The following is a 16,919-nucleotide window of genomic DNA, read 5'->3' on the forward strand; positions in this document are numbered from 1 at the left end:
TAGTTGGATTGGTGGGTTGGAGCTTAAACCGTTTATGTGTTGCGGTAAGATATCTTTGATAGCTACCATTATCACAATTTATCTCACTGGCAAGTTTTGGACCAATATTAGCAAAGTGGTTATTGAATTCGTTTGATAGCTCCAACGGATTAGTTATCGTTAATCCGTTCACTTTTAGTGACGCCACTGGCGTTTTCCCAGATTTTCGAGAAGTTAGCTCGTTTATAGTCTGCCAGGTCTTTCGGGAGTCGCTGGTTTGCTTATTAAAACTATTTTGGTAAATAAGCTTGCTTAGCTGAGCGTATTTGTTTATTGACTATATTTCTTTGTTTCTTAAATAATGCCCAATCGTTAGGATCATTTGTCTTGCCAGCTTTGATTTTTAATGTCTCTATTATGCATAAGGTCTTTCAATTCAGAGGTAATCTACGGAGAACTCCGTGAACGAACGCGCATCGTTTTCAGTGGGGCATGTTTGTCAGCGATAGCCAGAAATGTACATTTCCATTGCTGCCACATCACGTTTGGGTTGGAAGACTCGTATACATTATCCCAGCATTAAGATAGAGTATCATAACGAAACTTTTGGCGATCGAAATTTCGGAAATTTCTGTATGTAATAGAATTATGTCCGTTAGACATCCCATTCAGGGCAAGTTTTCTATATACATACACCATGCTATGATCACTTATTCCGATATGACAAACTCCCGAACATGCAATCTTATCCGAGCAGTTGGTATAGATTAAATCAATTAGAGTTGATGAGGTGGGTGTTATCCTCGTCGGTTCAGAGATAAGCTGCTCGAGTCCGTAGACATCAGCAATACTCCTTAATTTGGATGTGTTATTGTCATATCGAGTCGTGATCATGTCACAGTTGATGTCTCCCAGTACAAAAAATTCTACATTTTCACTATCCAATCTCCCAATTAGGGATTCAAAAGGTGAGAAAATGCCAATAGGAGAGTCAGGTGGTCTGTACCAAGTAACAATCACAAAAGATTTTGAATTTGGCTTATGGATTTCCAAGCAAAGATTTTCTAGTGTATCCATGTGTAGGTCATTTCGTACTGTAAAGTTGATTGAAGTTTTTACATGGAAGCATACCCCTCCGCCGCATTTTGTTAGTCTATCGCGGCGAACTATTTCGTATCCCGGAATATGAACTTCTTGATCTCGAATACTCACATTCAGTTTCGTTTCATTTATGGAAACAATATCGATATCATTGTTTGCTAATATGATTCTTAATTCGTCTATATGAGTAATTAATTGATTAATATTGAGTGATGCCATTCTAAAACCGCGCAAAGGAGGCAATATTGAGACAGATTTTTCGGCCTTTTGGTTGTTTAATTGATCCCGCACGGCATTGACGGACAGCACATTATCTCATTCTAGGTGCGATTTAAAATTATTATAAAACTGCTCATTACCTTTAAAATTTGAGTGCAGTCCACCTTTGTTGAGTCCACTATGAGATATGTTCTCATGATGGATTAATTTCCATCCATTTTGATGGCAGAACTTCTTTAGATGCTTGTTGGTTGTTTTCACTGCCTGGTCCAGCTTATCTTTTCTGCATACAAGCTCCGACAGCGTAACTGTAGTATCGCAGGTGCCCTCGATCTGTCTCGCGAGATCCACAATCGATTCCGCAACAGCCTCTGGTTCCCTGGTTTTAAGATCATTAGTCCCAATGTGTAAAATCACTTCATTGGGCGAAGATTCCAGATTTGGCTTGAGATAGTGATTCATGGTCACTGTCGTAGCGCCCGAAAAAGGCTTGACTATAACCCTGTGGCCAACTGCTTTTCCCAGATCTTTTCCAGGTATTCTTGAGATCATCGAATCTCCTATGAGCAGGGTTGTGCGCTCTTTTGGTTGTTTTTCGGGTTCGTATTCTTTTCCTGTCAGGGTGTTATTAGGACCTCCTTTACCTTTCGATTTCTTTCTTTTGTTCTTTGATTTCACAATGAAACCTTGTTCTTTGTTGGCGCAAGGTGTTGACTCATACATATTTTGGACAATGGTATGTTCGTTAGAGGTGTTACTCATTGAACGGCATTGAGTAGCTGCTTCTCTGGATACGATTTGCAATGCAAAACTTAAAGAATCGCGTTCTTGGACTAACTTTTATTTTCTTCCTTCAAAGATAGAACTATCTCCCTAAGTCGAGAATTTTCGGATCTCAGGTCTTCCTCATTAGGTTTCTCTTTTATATGAGCCCATAAGTTCAGCACTTCAGATTTCAGACAGTCCAACTCCTCTTGTACTGATTTGGCATTCTTGTTAAACGCCGGAGTAGAAGCTTCTTCTTCATTCACGAGAATAACTGAGTCGTCATCAGCCGGTATCTGGAGTAGCTTCTTCAGTTTGGCTTTCATTGCTTTTGTATCCGGACCTTGGACTTGAAGGGTACCGGTACTGTTAAATAAAACCAACGTGATTGTCTTCGACTTCAAAGAACTTGACCTTTCAGAGGGACTCGCGGTTGCAGAAACTTCCAAATTTAGGACTTTCGAACAAAATTCCTGAAGTTGTGTTAGGCTCCCTTTCCACTTGAATAGACTTTGTTTGTCGTCCCAATGTAGATATTGGTTTAAGGGAGATGAAGAAGGTTCAGTGGCAACAAATTCGGCGGAATTCGTGGAGCCTTCAGATACACGTCCGCAAGCCATCATGCGAGTATCTTGGTCTGATGGAGTCGAAGAGGTGTGATTTTGAATATTTAATAAGTTCCCATGATTTACTGAATCATGCTTTCCCTTGGCCCTTGGATAGCTAATGTCGAACTGTTTTCGTCTTGAGATAACTGGAAGAATATGGTTAACTCTATGATCCGCCTGTAGTTTGCGTTGGATCCCGCCGCGTATTCCTCTGGTTGGTTTTAAGATTCCAGCAAATTTGCAAGCGGTCCATTCAGAACGCCGCAAAGGTTTGATAGTTTGTGTCGAAGTTCATATATTTTGAACTGCGGTATTAAATACGTATGATGCACGATCCTTCGCAGTAGATACCGCAGTTCAAAATATATGAACTTCATATATCCACTGTATCTGATTTATCATCACGGGTTTATTACGAATCAACTTAAACGGCCTGCTCCCAGTTGGCTTGTTAGCTCAATTGGTAGAGCGCTGCACTAGTATCGCAGAGGTCAGTGGTTCGAATCCCGTACAGGCCTGATTTTTTTCAGGTCTGATTTTCGCTATTGCATAAATTGCGCTAACTACTGCGAAGGATCGCGCATCATACATTTTACTTCTGTTGCAAGTTTTAAGTTTTAGCTTGTCAAACACTATACCAAAAGCCCATGGGTCGAGACATTGGCTGGCCTCTCTAATGTATTTGTATACAAAGTCTAAAAAGAAACACACATATTATTATCTCTTTGTCGGGCACTGAGGCACTGTTTGCGGGCCAAGATAAAATTTTAGCTGTTTAGCCCGCTCACACGCTCGCATTTTCAGACTCTTTAATTTTATCGTAATTTTTCTCAGTTTTTAATGTCTCCATGTACTTCAAAGTGAAAATAATAGTAATATAGTATATGCTATTGGTTATGAATAGGTTTCAGACCCCTCTCAGATAAAGTCATTTAATCCTCGCTTAGAGGCTCCGGCTAAAATGACTCTGAATCGGCCCGAAAACATAATTAGACCTTCTGTTAACGGCTTTTTTCCCTTTGATCTAAACACATTGACGCAATTAATCTCCAAGAATATCTCGTCTGGAGATTTGAACCTCCGTTAAAGTTAAAGATTTTTCAATGAGCGCCTGAAAAGTAGTAACAATATGGTTTCGGCACATATGGTATCGTGAATGATTCATTTCATTTCATTTTTACGCGTTTATGGAGGGAGGAGGGATCTGTAGAATAAGTATGCAGTTAAAAGGCGTCACTCGTCTTCAATGAATTCTTCCTGGTCTTTAATTGGTTGTTTAAGATGCTTTTGTAACGAAAATAAACTGCACTGCTCTTGACAGTGCTCATAAACAGAGTGAAAAAAGAGGGGGCTGAATTTTCACATGTACAGCCCCTCCCGCCAAATCCTGCTCCGAACCTTTTTAATTTCGACATGTGTATCGACGCTCAGCTTAATAAGGCGATAGAAAGTATAAGCCAGCCGTGTCGAATGTAGCCTGTAATTCAATACTGCAGAACATAAAAATCCATTAGTAACAGACTGCGCGCCGGAGAGTTCAATTAAATTTTATTTACCGTTTGACTTGTACTAAATTTAGAAGTCGATAATTGCCAAAACTAAGAAATATAAATAATTTACCATTTCAACTTTGTTGATATATCCAAATTATTAAGAAATATAAACCCCTCGTCAAAGCGATCGATCTAACAGTTACGTCGCTCTAGGGAAAGGTTACACATTGATTAGCATCCGCTGTTTTTCACCATGAATAAGCTGTCAAACTCCTTGGGTTTTCTGTGCCTCATGGCTACAGTTTTATTGCAGACCTTTTTTCAGGATAGTGAAGCTGTCATGCCTGTTGCAAAATGCCCAGAGAAATCGCTTTATTGTCCTGGACATAAGCGCTTTTCACTGAGCCGGGGAAAAGAAGGTAACTCAAGCATTAACATTCGTTTAAACACTTCAAATTGGCAAAGCGTAAGCTGAACATTTGTAATTTATCTACGACAAAAAAAAAAAATTTGGGCACATGTATTTGTGGTAACAGCCGGAGCTGAATAGAATTATAATCTTCAGTTAGGACAAAAGTAAAAGGACTAAATCATCTTGGGCCTGGTGATATACCTCAGTCAACTTTCTTTCCTATTTTTCGCCTTAAAGAATAATCCTAGTTCTCAAAACTCATTCAGAGTAGGGATTAAGGTTTGGATCTGTTTGGTTTAAAAACTAATTGCGATGTCCCTTAACCTGTTACCGCTCGAGGTGATCAATCGGAAATTAGGATTTTCTTGCAATTCTCCTAAACTCTTCAGTGAACAGGTGCTGAATAGAAAGAATCAAGAATATTATCCACTGTTTCTCTATCGGACATCACACCTCAATCTCAGTGATGGCTGACTGAGAAATGCTTGAATAATAGTTGTTTCTCAAGTTTTCCTTTAAAATTTTTGCGCGGGAAATCGGCGCAGTGGGCCAAAATTGATTCTTTAGCGCATGCTCGATGTTTTACCACTGTAGCTGTATTGTGGTCTCGTAAAAAAAAATTGCCCTCAGGGGCTATGAAAACGGGTGAAATGCATCAGTTAGGAGAAAAGGCTTTTCAAGTACAATATGGGCGCTAGCTGGCGTCGCGCGTCAAATTTGAATGTACAGAGACAAAAAGAAATGAAGTTTTTAATTTTTGATCGGTCACTTCTGTCATTTGAAATTGCACGTTTCATTTCAAATATTACTGTTTCAGGCAGTTGAACATCAAAGATGCATTTGTGAGGCCGCACATACTTTAAACTGCGAGAGTGAAGAACCTCAGTGAAAACAGCTGGAAGATGACGGACGCCATTAAGGAACACCTGTTTAGTTGGAAGTTTTGTTTAATTAAAAACCCTCTGTCGCTTAAAATAAAGTGAAACTCTTAGTTTAAACAGCTTGCCGTCTGAACTGTTTTTACAAAGTTTAGAAACCGCACAAGTTCCGAAAAATTCCTTCCATTTAGCTTCAGTAAAATACCTCCTTCGCCAGCGAAAAGATTTGAAAGTGATCCTAAATCGAGAGGGCAGAAAATGTTCTCTGTCCAAGTTAACAAAAGAAACTTACATTTTCTTTTCAACCCATTAAATTAAAGCTCGAGATCGTAAGACTGCGCTTAAAATTCGAGATTTCCAACTATTTACATTGTGTGTGCATCATTAACAGCACAATCCTAAAAATAATTAATTCAAGTAGTGGCAGTTTTAGACTCTGGGACCGAGCAGTTACTCAGGGATTTCCATTGTTCAACTCCTTCCGGTTCCACTGTACCCACCTGAAAATAAATGAACAGGTCCAATCAATCAATCAATCAATCAATCAATCAATTAGCGATAAAATAAATTAGAAAAAAAATGTTGCCTTATATCAATCAATATATAAATTAATTCCATGCGAATTAAACGAAATTAACAGCCCAATTTTATTTTGGGTAAACTGGGGTCCTTCTGCGCAAATGACGTGATTAATTCCCGATCCAAACTAAAAGCCTATATTTTGTCACAGATTATTTATATGGGCTCAAAACTATTTCGTACATCATTAGACCAAGTGAAAGAAAATGTTTGAGACAGTTAAAATGGGGAAACCAGTGAGTATTGAGGATTGAAATGGAAAGAAAGCCCAAGAGAACCTAAATATAGTAGGTTTTATTTGGGCCTCTTCAGAAGAGGATACCACGAATGAGGGCCGAGAAAACGCTTATGAATGAATCGCGAAATTTGCATTCTTTATGACTATGACGAAGTAAAGGACCATAAATATGCAAAAAAAAAAAGAACGAAGCTAATACCCAGCTATCTTCACCGAACAAGCCTGGTCAATAACGGATTTACTGTTTAAGAAAAGGATTTCACTTTATCAAGAATCAAGAATGACTTGTTTACTACGAGAGCCAGGAAAGAAAGCCAACTGTGTTTGTAGCAAAATAAAGCCACTAGAATCATCTATATTTTCTTTGTTTTGACTATCCTCTAGCTCTCTTTACTTCTCTATACAAGAATTGCAAAGTTAGTACTGACTCAATTTTTTTTCTTACCTGGGATCAAAGCGGGCAATCCTAAGCAGGCAAGATGGGCCCATCATGCCCGCTCGAGTGTCCAATCAGAACACAGGATTCGCTTTATATCGCCCGCGGGCGCTGCCAGCGATATACTAACAGAACTTATTATCCAACTACACTTCAGTGGTGTCTCGCGTGCAAGCGATGTAGCGCGTCCGGTTTAAACTGAAGGTATCTAAACCACTATATCAAATTAAAGCTTATATGACTGGCTATTAGACTATACCAAAAATTTTGAAAAAAAATTAAATGTCGAGTGTTTCACAACTTCTAAATGCGAGCGCCCGAATCACCCTTTAAGAACTACAAGTCAAAAGGAATTTGTTCGAATGCTCTCAAATTTTGACAGTAGCTAGTTAAAAAAAACGTGTCTCTGAATTTTTTATTTCTAAATACTTTTTTTATCAAGAGTGAATTTGTACGATCACTCCACATTTTTTTAATCCTATTTCAAAAATGTTCCATAACTTTTCACTGAAATTGAATATGGCAAATCACAGACACGTTATTTTAGCGCTTTGGCCCCGGAAACGGAGGAGCACATTAGACAAGCGCAAAACAAAATTCGCTTTAATATGTAACGTTCAAAAGGTGATTCGGACGCTCGCATTTAGAAGTCGAGAAAAATTCTACAATTAATTTTTTTTCAAAATTTTTGGTAGAGTCTGATAGCCAGTCCTATAAGCTTTAATTTGATATAGGGGTTTAGATATCTACAGTTTAAACCGGACGCGCTACATCGCTTGCACGCGAGACACCCCTGAAGGTGCACGGTAACCTTAAGTGTTAAAAGCAGAGCTACTTCTCAAATGAATGGCACACTGTGGTTACTGTAACATGTGATGCGGCGAGACCATTTAGTGGGGTGCAGCACTGTTTTTATTGGTAAAACTGCATAATCAAGATTAAATGCAGTTGTTTTCTGATTTCCTGTAATCTATGGTAAGATTTCTGCATGGCCCTGTACTTCCTTACTGCACCTGTCAATGGGTTGTTCCAGGGTAGAGGTGGGGGGGGGGGGGGTTGGTTTGCAGCCCCCCGCCTCTTGGTTAGGGATTTTGAAATTCATGCACTGCCTTACTGCCATCTCCCACTCCTAATCCTGGGAAAGCCATTAATGAGTACATATTTCCAACTTTAACAAGATGTAATTTTGTTCAGTCAATAATACTGTATTGTACATATAGCTACACGTGACATTAATAATTTTACCTTACCCTAGATCCACGATCTTTTAGCCACTGAAACTCGTCCTGGATTTCAAAACCGTGCACCTTCAGGTGGCTGGGACGTTTCTTTTTCTTGGGCTCGCTGAATGACCCTCCAAACAGCCTCGAGATAATACTAATTGAAGACAAACCTCGCAAGACCACGCTGGGGTATGGGCTGCACGCGGCAAACGTGACGCCCTTGGCCAAGCGACTCACTTATATACTTTGTTACTTAAGGGAAACAGAAGTAAGTAAAGCTTTATTCACACAGGGTAGCCCGTTCAGCTCTAAGGCTGGTATCCATAGGGTCCCTGTTTCTTAAGCGACTCACTTATATACTTTGTTACTTAAGGGAAACAGAAGTAAGTAAAGCTTTATTCACACAGGGTAGCCCGTTCAGCTCTAAGGCTGGTATCCATAGGGTCCCTGTTTCTTCACAAAGGTTGGGTCGTTTGGGGTGACCGTCTCGGTTCTCCCCCATCCTAGCATTAGCACTGCACTGATGAGGCCCAGAAGGCCGAAACAGTACTGTCTGCAGTTAGTTATATATATATGTATGTATATATATGACTAGAATTCTAAAACTACATTTACAGCCTAAGACTACAAAGCCAAAACACAATTAAGACCTAAAATAGTAGATAAAATATCAAAGCTAAGATGAAAAGAAGTGTCTTGCCCGGTGGCAGAACGTTTGAAAGTTTTCACTCTTCACAATCTTTAAAGGGAGTTTATTAAAAAATTCTGCGTAAGCAAAAAGAAACGAGTCATCCTCGGTGTAAAATCCTGACGAGGTTTTCTTTGTTTCATAAGGTATATTCTTGCTGTGCGCTATTCTTTTTCATGTTTTGTTGTCTTTGTTTTACGTCACTCGTGAGCTTCACAGGTTTTTACACCGAGGATGAACTAAAGAAAGGTCCTTTTCCTAACATTTTGTTTTACTTTTGGTAGGGATAACCTCATACTTTGCCTCGTGGAATAGTTGTGAATATTCGAAAATCTGGTAAAATATGATGAAAAGTAACTAGGAACTAATCAGAGAAGACAGAGAAAAGCAAGTTTAGCCCAGTGGTAATAGCGTCTACTGGAAAGGCAATATTGGTAGTACATGGCGGCGACAGGGCTGTTTGGTATCTCGGCAGCTGTCTACTTAACTTCTTTGCTTTATTATGCCAGTAAACCGGCATAAAATGTTTCGACATTGCAGTCTTGCTTGGTACAGAACCTTTGGAAGGATTAAACAAGTGCTGGAAAAGCGACTCCACGGGACAATTAGCTAAAACTGCGCTGAATGAGTTTGCAGCTCGAGCAGTCAACATGGCGGGCAACCATAAAGTCAAACTCTCAAAGCACACCACCTCTACTTTAGCCTATTACCTATGCTTATCGCTACTCTTGTCCAGTGCTAATGTTGAGCGAAACCCTGGTCCTGAATCAATTTCTCAAAATAGAAATTTCAAGTTGAGTACGGTCAAAGGACTAAGAATTTGTCATTTGAATGTGCGAAGTTTTGTCAACAAGATCGATGAGATGCGGATTTTTTGCGAGACCCACCCACCGCACGTTCTGTCCCTGGACGAAACTTGGCTAGATTCACCAATGAGTGACAGTGAAATTCAGCTTCCCGGCTACTCACTTGTACGAAGAAATAAAACCCGCCGAAATGGTTGTGTTCTCATCTACGTTTCCTCGAACCTTGATTACAAGGTTATTCAAGAATTTGAAAATGATCAACTGGATATTCAATGTCTTTGGATGGAAATAACACCTCCAAAATCTAAAGGCTTTATTTTCTGTTCCTGCTATCGCCCGCCGAATGTGGATGACGTATCGACTTACGTTGAGGGCTTAAGAAGCATGTTAACAGTAATGGCTGATCAGGAAAGGGAAATTGTCATTAACGGTGATCTGAATTTCGATCTGAAACAGTCGACCAAACCCGCATCTACAAAAAGCGCTTTATTAACATGACGAAAGAGTTTTCTCTGCGGCAGATTATTCACAATTTCCCTCGCATAACTGAAAATTCAAAGACTCTGATAGATTTATTTTTTACCAGTCGTCCGGATCTATATGTCTCGGGGGTAATACCAGTTGGCTTTAGTGATCACTCTGCGACATATGCCGTCCGTAAACTACATCGTTTAAAACCGCCTCCCCCGAGGATAATTGACACCCGGAGTTTCAAGCGTTTCAATCGTGATGCTTTCATTGAAGATCTAAATAAAGTTCCGTGGTCATTGATAAATTCCTTCGCAGACTCCCATGCCCCAAGAATCCGTGTGCGAGTCAGGGGACATAAGGTACCGTGGCTGACATGCGAGGTGAAACAACTAATGAATGAAAGAGATCACTTTCATAATCTGGCATTGAGGACAAACAATGACCTTCACTAGAGCTCTTACAAGCGCTTACGCAATGTTGTGACTTTGAAGCTCAGAAAAGAGAAACAAAGATATTATTATGAACAATTCCGGGAGACAAGAGGAGATTCCCGTGGGACCTGCAAAAAACCTAAAACAACTACTCGGAAGTGGCTCAAAGAGTAACAGCGCTGATGCTCGTACGGCAAATGAAGCAAATTAAAGACAAGTGTAACACTTTTAGTCGCTTCTTTGTCTCTTATGCCGAAGATTTAAGGTGGATCCACCGATCTAGCGCGCGATCTTTTTCCAAATGGCTGCCGCAAATTGATCGTCCAGAAAAATTTAATCTACGAAAGATCACTGTATCAGAGGTTAGTAAGGCTCTTAAAGATTTAAAATCGAAGAAAGCGACAGGTGTTGATGGTATTCCATCTCGTCTACTAAAGGACGGATCACACGCCCTGGCTTCTCCATTGTCGGTCATTTTCAATTTAACTATCCAACAAAACGTTATCCCTGCTGAATGGAAAGAAGCGAAGGTGACCCCTCTGCATAAATCAGGTTCAGAAGATGACCCTAAAAACTACCGCTCCATATCCGTATTACCAGTAGTAACTAAAGTCCTAGAACGTTTAATCCACAAGCAACTTGCAAGTTTTTTTGACGATCATAACTTGCTCTGTAAATAAAAATCGGTTTTAGAAGAATGCACTCAACTGAAACGGCTGTATCTTATTCCACCGACGAGATTCTCATGAATATGGATAAGGGCTTAGTTACTGGTTCTGTGTTTATTGACCTGGCAAAGGCTTTTGACACAGTTGACCATGACATTTTGCTTAGAAAATTAGACTATTATGGTATATGTAACGAAAGCCTTCGATGGTTTAAGAACTACTTCACGGCAAGAAAGCAGTTCGTGCACATTGATTCTCAATAATCTGAAGAGCTTGCCATAACTTCTGGAGTACCGCAAGGGTCCATCCTCGGACCTTGTTATTCATTGTCTACATTAATGATTTACCCCGTTGTGTCAAACACTGTTCTGTGAATATGTACGCTGACGACACAGTTTTATATCTTGCTGGCCAAACAGTAGACAATCTAACTTTTTACATTAACCAAAATCTTCATTAAAGGCTGATAGTTTCGAAAGAAACTGTTTGGGGCTGCGTCGGTGGGAGTAACGAAATAATTTGGATATATCAACAAAGTTGAAATGGTAAATTAGCCACCGTAATGATTACAAAAGCTGACGTTTCGAGCGTTAGCCCTTCGTCGGAGCAAATAACCAAATAATTTGGATATATCACTCCGACGAAGGGCTAACGCTCGAAACGTCAGCTTTTGTAATCATTACGGTGGCTAATTTACCATTTCAACTTTGTTGATATATCCAAGATCTTCAGTGTCTATCTGAATGGCTAGAAGACGTACAACAATCTTGTTCTCAATGTTTCAAAAACTGTGTAGTATTTACATCTAAAAGTGTGTAGTATTTACATCTCGAAGGCATAAAGAGCGCGATTGTATTTTAAATCTTAATCTTCTCGGAAATTCCATATCTTGCGAAACTACTTTTAAATACCTAGGCGTGGTGTTCGACAATTTTTGACTTGGAAGGCTCACGTGGACTATGAGTGTAAAAAGGTGGCGTCAACAGTTAGTCATTCTGGGCCGTATTAGAAGTTTCGTCACAAAAGAGGCAGCAACACTTGTTCATAATGCTTTAATTCTCCCCTTATTTGATTACTGTGACATTGCCTGGAGTAACCTTCTACCACAAGATATAGATCGACTACCGCGCTTACAAAAAGATAAGAAGTGTAACTTTGTGCTGTGCAATTCCATCTGCTTTGTTTTGCGATCGCAGTAGAGATATGCAAAGAAACGATCAATTCATCTGGACATTTGGATGCTTGTCCATCTTTAATCGGTGAGCGCGAACCTTAAACCTGTTCAGCAGTTATGGTCATTACGATGGTCGATAGTTACGCTGTGTGGTAGACCTGAAACTTCTCCAGCGGAAATAAGATGGTGACGGCGTAGAATTCGCCTCAGTTTTCTTTTAATAGATAAACAAGCTCATTTTATTTTTAAGAAATTTTTTCTTAATCCTCTGGCTGTAAGTTGGCGGCTACTCGCAACCTGCACTAAAGGTCCGGTCATTCTTTATATCCTGGACGGGGTAGGGGGATGGGATGGAATGGGAAGATTCTAGTTGTGTCAAAATAAAATATATCAAATCCCCCCCCCCCTTGTGTGTTTAGTATCATTATGACCCCCCTTCATTGGCAGTCAATTTGCTAAATATCCTCCGTCATACTCTGTTAGCGACGACTGATCGCCGTTCCGTTCCCCTTGAAAACCAACCGATCCTCCAGAATCCTCCAACTGCCCCCCCCATTCCACGACTCCGTCCCAGGCAACAAATAAGGACTGGTCCCCAATAACATAAAAAAGAATACAAGTATGGTAAACGTTTTATCGTTTCGTGCAAAAGAATTTTGAGCATACGGAGTTATTGCCTCTATTTCTAACATCTTGGGTCTCGAAGAGTTGACTAAGACTAACTGAAAATGGTAAATTTCAGTTCCGTGGCGAAGACTAGCTTGGCGCTTTAATTGAAGGTACATACCACTGATCACTATTACTTTATATACATGTTAACGTTAAGTTCTTATAGCTTTTTGAACCAAGTTCATGATAGATTGACAGAATCTATCAGAGAATTGTTTCTCCGTATTGAAAGGTTTTGCCAATAAAAGTCACCAGCTATCTGTTGATTTTCCTCAGTACCTTTTTAAATATTTATCATGAACTTCCCCCTATGATAGTGGGTATCTACTTAAAATAACATGCTAAACATTTTGTGGACACTTCTGGGATCTTTTCTTCGCAATTTATTTATGCAGATTAGGATCAGTATAGCAGGGCTTTGAATTCATTCAAATGTTATTCAACGATATAAAAAAAGAGAATATATTGAGAGGGAATCAGGGCGCGCGTAACTGGGATTTTTCAAAGGAAAGGAGGGTTATGACCTGCGGGCAGACCTATTGCATGACACACGAAGCCCTCTGCATCCTACCCCTTAAGGTCTGCACCCTTCCCCTTAAGGTGTTAAGTCCCACTTGATTATACTTATGTACGCAGGTGGGACAGTTAGATTAAGCTTTATTGTCAAATAACACATCACAGAGACCTGTTCGAGGATCCAACCCGTCGGTGCCTTTCGATGAGGCCATCACTGAGGGAGGCTGTCGTTTCACTCACTACCAGGATCATCAGAGGTGACCACATTCAAAGTTTCCTCACAGTTGAATAAATATTTTATAAATAGATTCCTTATTGCCGTGGGTCTATTCAGAGAAAGACTAATCACAAAGAAGTGGCACACCAGGAGCAGCCGAGTGTGTCAATAATGTTCTTACCACTATTTATTTCATGAAATAAAGAAGCAAAAAAGTTTTTGTCATCTATGCTTCTATCCTCCAAGACACTTCAAATAAGGACAGCCAGGCTGAGATTAGCCAAAATTTTAAGAACATAGTAAAAACATATCCAGGCCGAGAACTTCCTTTATTTTCCTCTTTTATTTTCTGAGAAGTATAATAAATATATCTCATTAGACGTTTTGTTGAGTAGTATCGCTGACTATTTTTACGAGTTGTGCCGTATTATGACGAGCCCGTAGGGCGAGTCAAAACACAAACAAAGAGTAAAAATACTCAGCGATACTACACAACCAAACGTCTAATAAGAGATTTATTATCCAGCACGCCAAATTGTTATTTCAGTGCGGGCGAATTTGGTGGATATTTCTGGAGTACAAATATCGCGTGATATTTGTACTCTACGAAGCACAATTGGATAATAAAAGGTAAAAGAAAAGTAACAGTATGATCTAACAGGACAACTGTTTGTTATATAATTCAAAATAACGGTATATACACATAATAAAGCCCACCAATCTATTTCATTTTAATAAGTCGCGCGCATGGGGATTAAAGCTGCACGGGAAATGTATTGGTGGGGATCGATGGAGCCATAGTAAAAACGAAAAAAGCCAGCAAGGCAGTTCCATTGTAAATAATTTCTGAATTTTGGATGGTTCGTTTAATTAACATAATCGGCTTAAATCCTCCGCCATTTCTGGGTGTTGCAACAGCAGATGGGTTTGAGCACTGTTCGGTTTCTTTTGATCTCTGTCTTCATATATTAGTCATTTCAAGATGAAACAACCTGCAACATATAAATTTTCTCGACGGCAAAAAGTCAACATATCGTAATAAATTAACGGTTACGTGTTTATTCTAAGGATGATGGAAGTTAAAGAATACAGAAGGACATTGACATATAGAACTATATATAATAATATATATTTTAGTATGTTTAAATGAGAATGGCACATATAAAGCAATTGTAGTTAAGCCACAAATTAAACTTTCAATTAAGGAAGTCTAACGACGCTATACGAAGAACACAGTATTTACCTAGAGTTGATTTTTTTAAGGTTCGTGTACTATTCATAGTTCCGATCTGTCAATCAGCAATGCGGAATCAACCAATCAGAAGGAAGCGTGCGGCATGCTGCCATCTTGTCCCACAACTTTTTTGAAAACATAGAGGCGCGAACGGCGGAGTGTCTAGCCCTTCAGACAATTTGGCGAAAATTCCAGACCAGATTTGAAATGAAATGAAATGAAATGAAATGAATTTGCATAATATGGCGGATGGACACGTTTTCCTAGCTCCGAAGGCTGATCGCTTTATCTCCAGGCCGCGGCTTGTTAGGACCAGTTCCTTGCCTGATTTGAGTAAAGTACATACTGACTCAACTCTGGTAGTCGCTGATCAGATTAATAACAAGAATATGTCTACTTCTGTACCCGAATACGGTTCGCTTTCCTCGTCCTTTGAAATGAGCGAAATGGCTGCTATCAAGAATGCATTAAATGGACGGTCCATCAACTCCCTGAAGGTGAAAGATCTAAGGGACGAACTTGAAAAAAGAAAGCTCTCTAAATCTGGCAGGAAAACTGAGCTGGTTAAAAGACTCAAGGAGTCGATTTTGTCAGGATCTGGTGAAATTCAAATTCCCCGCCACAATGTCAACCAACCGTCACCTCGGCCCTCGGCTGTTATAAACCTGGACGACACTAGCAGCAGCCCAGAACAACAGAGTCACACATGCAATAGCTACAAATCCCTTAAAGATCTATACGACCGCTTGGAAAATGAGGTAAACAAACTCAAAGACTCGTATAGATCTCGATTAACGGACAGTAGAGAAATACAGTCAACCTGTAAATCATGTCAAAATCAACAACGGATACAGGAAGAAAATCGCGCTCTGCGAGAGCAACTTCAGCTAATGAAGGGAAATCTAGATAAAACAAAAGAGGAGCGAGATTCCCTGCAGATGGTAGTATCATTGCTAAGCAAGGAGCTATATAACTTTCGCCTTGACAGCAAGGAAGCTTTTAATGAGTCGCCTTCGGTTGATCCTAAGGTGTCGGATACAAAATGGTCGGATACAAAGGCGGACACAAAGCAAAACAATGGATCATCTAAATCTCAATCTTCCAAAACAACGAAGAATCACCAAAGCAAATCGAGCAAGAAAAAGCCGCCAAACAAGAGTTCTCACAACAGCTCTAATACTCTTAACCACAACCAAGAAAGATCCTCGCCGACCACCGTCATTATTGGCGATTCAATTATCAGAAACATACAAGGGTGGCAATTAGGGAAAGAAGTCGGCCACCGGGTTGTTGTAAAGTCCTTCGCGGGAGCTACAACAAGTGATATGTCACATTATGTGAAACCAACACTGGACAAGAAGCCGGACCAGATCATTTTACATGCTGGTACTAACGACCTTGGAAAACTATCCCCAAGCGAAATCGCCGATAACATCGTTGACCTAGCGAGGGAAATTGAAAGCTCCACGGACGCACAAGTAATAATATCAGAGCTGGTCACAAGATCGGACCTCTCAGATAGCGGCGATGTTGATGCAGTCAACAAAAGGCTTCGAAAATTCTGCAATCAGCGACAGTGGCACTTCATACTCCACGATGACATTCACTCAACGGACTTAAATAGAGGAGGACTTCATCTTGGGGAGACAGGTATTGCCAAAATGTATAACAACTTCGCGAATAAATTACATGAATGTAGTTGACCTACTGGCCGTCTGTTCAATTCAGAGCGTAATCGCGACCTTGGAAATCCAATCGTTTCTCACCAATTTCTCCCGCCTAAACGAGGCTTTAAATTGGCCTCGCTAAATATCAATAGTCTTTCTGCACACATTGATGAACTAAGAATTTTGCTTTCCGACAGACCTATCGATATCTTAGCCATAAATGAAACTAAATTGGATGACACAATAGGCGATAATGAAATTCATATTTCTGGCTATGAATCTATTCGTAGAGATCGCTCTACTAACGGTAGGTCTGGAGGGGGTGTTTGTTTTTTTATTCGTTCCGAAATCAATTAGTCTGTTCGCTCTGATCTAATATGTGAACAAATAGAAAGTCTGACTGTCGAAATCAAGAAGCCCAGATCTAGGCCTTTTGCCGTTATGACC

General features: G+C 39.9%; 1 protein-coding gene, 1 long non-coding RNA gene and 1 pseudogene across 2 annotated transcripts in view; 2 read left to right on the forward strand and 1 right to left on the reverse strand.

The window, feature by feature from the left end:
* Positions 1 to 1,335: 1,335 nt before the first annotated feature.
* LOC148728969 (uncharacterized) lies at positions 1,336 to 2,859 on the reverse strand (annotated as a pseudogene).
* Positions 2,860 to 3,810: 951 nt separating this feature from the next.
* LOC148728970 (uncharacterized) lies at positions 3,811 to 5,575 on the forward strand. The gene is made up of 2 exons (XR_015988840.1): positions 3,811 to 4,584; positions 5,395 to 5,575. It is a non-coding gene; the product is annotated as an uncharacterized LOC148728970 (long non-coding RNA).
* Positions 5,576 to 15,038: 9,463 nt separating this feature from the next.
* The window catches only part of LOC148728971 (uncharacterized), a 4,571-nt gene continuing 2,690 nt past the window's right edge, over positions 15,039 to 16,919 (forward strand). The window contains exon 1 of the mRNA XM_088725233.1: positions 15,039 to 16,455. Coding sequence (XP_088581359.1) covers positions 15,048 to 16,455 — 1,408 coding nt within the window. The 5' untranslated portion in view covers positions 15,039 to 15,047. The remainder of the gene's footprint in view (positions 16,456 to 16,919) is intronic.

This window comes from Stylophora pistillata, chromosome 6 (genome assembly GCF_964205215.1).
Source record: "Stylophora pistillata chromosome 6, jaStyPist1.2, whole genome shotgun sequence".
NCBI lineage: Eukaryota > Metazoa > Cnidaria > Anthozoa > Scleractinia > Pocilloporidae > Stylophora > Stylophora pistillata.